Below are 5,417 nucleotides of genomic sequence, written 5' to 3'. Positions count from 1 at the left end.
CAGCCATGGTGGCACATGCTGGAACCGCTTTGCAGCAGGGTGAGGCTGCAGGGGAGGCCAGCATGACTCCCAGCCCACCCTAGGTATCTGCACACACATGGCTGTGGTCCCAGCAACAGAGGAAGGTGAGGTATAAGTATCAAGACAAAGTGAAACCTTATATAAAAACAAACCTCCCCCCAAACACACAAAAAGTGGCAAAGGATACAAATCCTTCCTTCACTGACAAATATAAACATTTTAACATAAGAGTTCATGCCCAAACTTGCTCATTAGAAAACACTTTTAATTCACTGATTAGTATAAGAAAAATCCAACTATGCACTGATTACAATGTTAAGAAACAGCAATATATTGGTACAATAGTTCTGAAATCTTTTGACAATTCTTATTGGCCCATAACTTAATCAATTATATCAATTCCCTTAAGAATGTCTGTCCACAGAGGCCAGCAGGTGGCATGGTGGTTAGGAGCGCTGGACTCCCCATGGCTGACTGTGGTTCAAATCCTGTACTTTGTAGCTTGCTGTCTTTTTCCCTCTCTGGTCAAATTAAAATTAATAAACTTAAATAATTCTTAAAAAAAAAAAAAAAAAGTCCTCCAAGGCTTAGATTTTACTTTAAAAGCAAATGGTGACAGTTTTAGATTCCAGTTATCTATGAGAATTGTTTTAAGTTGGCTATCTATGCATTTTCACCTTCTTTAGCGGCTTCTACTATCAGGACGATAAAAGCTATGCATTCACTTTCTCAGGCTCTCTTGCAGTTAGAGATGGACGAATGCCCCAGCTCTCAAGGACTGAATAGAAAGTCTGCTGGGAGGATTTTAAGAAGTCTTCTGCTTCTCTTTTTATTTTATTTATTTTTTTGAGAGGTTTTCGCTATAGGGCGCGAGTGCTCGCCAGAGAGACAGAGACAGAGAGACAGAAAGCAAGAAATCACCCCCCCCCCCAGGGGGGATAGCCACGTCACAATCCCTTCTCCATTCTCCTCTCAGGATCTGGGGCATGCACGAACACGCGCCCGGCGTGAGTTTTAAGCCACCGGGTCCGGGACGCGAACCGCGGTTGACTATGTGGGAGTCTAGCGACATAGCCATTATGCTAACTGCTGGTTCCCTTCTGCTTGTCTTTTAAAGGCTGACAGAAGTGGCTGGAAAAGCAATTTTTTTCTTCCCAACTTTTTCTTTTTTAGGGTTTTGTACTCTAGCTAGACAGAAAGTGAGAAATCATCCCCTGGGGTGGGGGGAATGGCCACACCGCAATCCCTTCTCCTCCATTCTCAGGATCTTGGGCATGTACATGCACCAGGCATGCTTTTTAAGCCACTGGGGTACAGCATTTGAATTGTGGTGGGTCATGTGGGAGTCTAGCACCTTAACCACTATGCCACCTGCTGGTCCCACCTTGAACTTTTATGTAAATGTTTGGTATCAGCCCTTTTATGGGCTTGAGACAACCATAAGGATGTTAGAAAAATGCCATGGAAAGAAACAAAGATGGCGTCACTGAGAGCTGACACACTTACCATACGTAACCTCTGGGTTGCACATTTTTTGTTTTTGACAGGGTTTCAGGTATATAGCGATCTGCCAGCCTGTTTCCCAAGCAGTTGGGACTACAGGCATCTGCCACTCTGGCTAGCTTTTTAGGGTGGGCCAGGAATCGAACCCAGGCCTTCCGGGTGGCCTCAGCCTACTGGGCAGCACTGTCAACCAGCATGCTGTTGAGGCTGTTCAGCATAAAACATAGCATAAACTGTTAAAGATTAAATAGAAATGCTAATACTTCGTCACATCTATGGATCACCTTCACAGTCTGGGGGTGCGACCTCATTTAAAGCTCCACAACTCTAGGTTGACTTTGGAATCAATTGGGATTGCTTACATGCAACAAAAACTTAAATAGGATTTATTCGAAGTCTATCAAGTAGCTCAGAACTTGAAGAAGAGCTAAACCAGGCTTCAGGAGAAAAGGAATCAGCTCAAAATCCCCACTTTGAGAAATACGGCTTTAAAATAAATTCAGAAGCACCAATCCAATTTAGTTTCTTGGGAAAAAAAATAGCAACTGAACAATCTGATCATAAAAATATCAGATTAAGAAATTGTATGGTAAGACCTGTGGTCTAGTAATTAAGAGAGCTGGATCCCACATAACCAGTTTGAATCCCAGCCCCAGCAGCCTGGAAAAAACAATGGGCACATGAATGTGCCCGTGTGCCCAAATCCTGACAGGAGGGAGGAGTGGAGAAGGGACTGTGGTGTGACCCTCGGGAGGAATGCTTTCCCCTCCTCTCCCTCTCCTGATGGAGAGCACGATGTCTCTAGAAAAAGAAGATAATCAATAGACTGTCCCCCTCCCCCGTAGGATGGGCCACTGTCTGGCAGACCCACACTGCACGGCCTTCACGGCTTGGTAACCTCGCTCTCTTCACTGACCCCTTGCTGGCAGTAAGCACTCGATCCACAAAAACTACAGGAGTCAGTTTCAGATTTTTATTTCATTAACTTAAAAGGTGAGCAAAACATGTATTTCAAGTCTTATTACACTTATTTACCTGAAACATGTTACATAGAAGAGAAATAGATACAGATTTCAATGAACTTATGGCATAGTTCATTGGCCATTTAAAAATACTTCTTCCATAAAACCTCATCATTGAAAGACAAAACAATTCCTATACTCCAGAAAAGCTAGATGCAAACTTCTGATGTTAACTTATTTCACCGTCAACTCCAAAGCTAAAGATGGAGGCACAGATGTTCGGAGTTCAGTTAAATGATGGCAACAAAAGCTTCTGTTTCTCTCGGATACGAATGAGAACCCTCCACTCGTGTCTCCTGTGGCAGTACATGAACTCGACGCTCGTGCCAAGTCACTTCTTCTTCTTCCCTTTCCCTTTTTTACTTCCTTCTCCTTGCTGAAGGCTTTGGTCAGCTCCTCCGGTTTTCTGTGTCCGTGTTTTTAGTTTAGGTATCATCTCCGCTGCGTACAACATGACTGACTTACCTAGGAACCAGAAGCGTGGCTTAGTGTGTACTCTGAGGACATAAAGGTTGTTAACTTGAACTCACCCAATGTGAGTTTAAGCCACTGGGTTTGGGACTCGAACCGTGGCTGACTACACGAGAAGTCCAGTGACGTGGCCATTATGCCAAATGCTGGTCCCGGAAGAAAATCTACTTTAAGGCTAAAAATAACTCAGTTCTGGGCCAGCAGATGGAGTGGAGGTAAGACCCTACATGGTCAACTGTGTGCTTTGAATCTTGGTCCCAGCAGCTTGAAAAACACACCTAGCACGTATGCCGAAAATCCAGAGAAAGGACTACAGTGTGGCCATGCCCCTTGGGGATGCTCTCCGGCAAGTGCACATGCCCTGTATAGAATTAATATACATATGTACACACACACACACATGCACGCACACACACATATATACAAACACATAAACAAACAACTTTTAGAAAGACCAGTTTTCGATTGCTGTGCTGCAGAGGAGCCGCCCGCCCCCACCCGCCATTAAAGGCCAGCTACGTTGAGGGGAACTGCACGAGACAGAGGCTGCCGTCCTCCTGTTTGAGCTGCACCCGGACTCTGCCTCTGTACTGAACATCGCGGTTCCATTCTCTAGAGTACATTTTATTTTTCTAACATAAACAAAACAAAACCAAATAGGTTTTAAGAAAATCCCATCAACAGGATGAGTATGGAAAATGGTGGAGAAATAATCATACGTTGAGGGGAACTGCACGAGACAGAGGCTGCCGTCCTCCTGTTTGAGCTGCACCCGGACTCTGCCTCTGTACTGAACATCGCGGTTCCATTCTCTAGAGTACATTTTATTTTTCTAACATAAACAAAACAAAACCAAATAGGTTTTAAGAAAATCCCATCAACAGGATGAGTATGGAAAATGGTGGAGAAATAATCACACTGTACCTCAAGGAACACGTTGAGTCCAACTGCTGAGCAGACATCTTGAATCTCTGTAGCTGTAGGGTTTTCAACAGCCTGAATAATCAAAAACAAAACCACTAAATAACCTGGCTTCAAATGGATACTGCTAGCCACAGTGCTGTGTAAATTATTTTAAACTGTTTTAACCAAGAGCCAGCAGTTAGTGTGGTGCTTAAGGCGCTGGACTCGAACATGGCTGACCACAGCTCAAGTCCCAGACCTGGTGGCTTTCTTTCTTTCTCTGGTTCATGTACCCTATGGCAAATTAAAAAATAATAGTAATAATATATGAAATAACAATGATGTATACCTGTGTTTCCATCTCCCTTCCACATCAGCTTCATGGGGACACAGACTTTGCTTTGTCCACCAGTGTATCCTTTAGCCCCTAGCATGGTACGCTGGATTTTTTAAATAATGACACAACCACTTTAGAAAACTACCAGTATCACGCTGATAGGTGGTGTGGTGGTTCGGGGCGCTAGACTCACACATGGCCAACCGTGGTTCACATCTTGGACCTGGTGGCTTACTTTCTCACTTTCCCTTTCTCTCTCTCTGTTCCTCTCTGGTAAAATTAAAATAAATAGGGACCGAGACCAGCAGTTAGCATAATGGCTATGTTGCTGGACTCTCACGCAGTCGACTGCGGTTCGAATCCCGGACCTGGTGGCTTAAACTCACGCTGGGCATGTGTGAATGTGTGCCCAAGATCCCGAGAGGAGAAGAAACCTGAATGTGGCGTGAGCATGGGGAAACAAAAGAAAACGAGAAAGTATGCGACCACGAAGCGAATGCTCAGTCTCAGAGATCAGAGGCTTAAAGAAAAGGATAGATTAAAACCTAAAAGGAAGAAAAGAAAGATCCTAGCACGCTGAAGGAAAGAGACGTCCCCCAACACCCTCCCTGCTTATCCTTTCAATATAATACACAGCTGGGTCCACCTTACCACATCCTGGTTGATATCAACTTTTCCATTAAAGTCAGACTGGACTTGGTGCAGTCGATGATGGACTGTCCTACGCCAGGTGTATCCCTTGTATAACTGACTGTGTAATGGCTAAAACTGAGAAACTGGGGCAAAAGTATCGAGTGGCTCTAAGGATCGCTAAGGATCCAATTTGAACGATGACCATGCACACATAAAGGAACCTATGCAGATGACTGCTCAGTACAGAGTGACTCAGCACAAGTGTTACATCGTGCCCACAGTGGACCGAGACCTTAAACGAAGAATCCGGAAGATCCCAGGAGTTCCTATCATGGACATTTCTAACCACAGACACAACACTGAGCGGATGCCAGATGATGGTGGAGCCCCTCGTAATTTTAAAGGACAAAGTTCCTCTGCTTTTCTTTGGCCAAATATCTCTGCTGCCAGTTCATTAAACATGCTGCTTGTCATGAATTATTATTCTGTTCCCCTATTTGCTGTGTAATGAGCTGAGTATGGTCAAG

General features: G+C 44.3%; 1 protein-coding gene across 1 annotated transcript in view; it reads right to left on the bottom strand.

Annotated features, from left to right (window-relative positions):
- Positions 1-2,401: 2,401 nt before the first annotated feature.
- Positions 2,402-5,417, bottom strand: part of SRP19 (signal recognition particle 19) — an 8,119-nt gene continuing 5,103 nt past the window's right edge. Inside the window, exons 4-6 of the mRNA XM_014587203.2 lie at positions 3,942-4,013; positions 3,738-3,849; positions 2,402-3,011 (exon numbers count right to left, since the gene is read on the bottom strand). Of these exons, the coding sequence (XP_014442689.1) occupies positions 2,878-3,011; positions 3,738-3,849; positions 3,942-4,013 (318 nt within the window). The 3' untranslated portion in view covers positions 2,402-2,877. The remainder of the gene's footprint in view (positions 3,012-3,737; positions 3,850-3,941; positions 4,014-5,417) is intronic.

Source organism: Tupaia chinensis, unplaced genomic scaffold (genome assembly GCF_000334495.1).
Source record: "Tupaia chinensis unplaced genomic scaffold, TupChi_1.0 Scaffold000195_1, whole genome shotgun sequence".
Classification (NCBI taxonomy): Eukaryota; Metazoa; Chordata; class Mammalia; order Scandentia; family Tupaiidae; genus Tupaia; species Tupaia belangeri.
The sequence above is the reverse complement of the archived record's forward strand: the minus strand, read 5'-3'. Positions and strand labels throughout refer to the sequence as shown.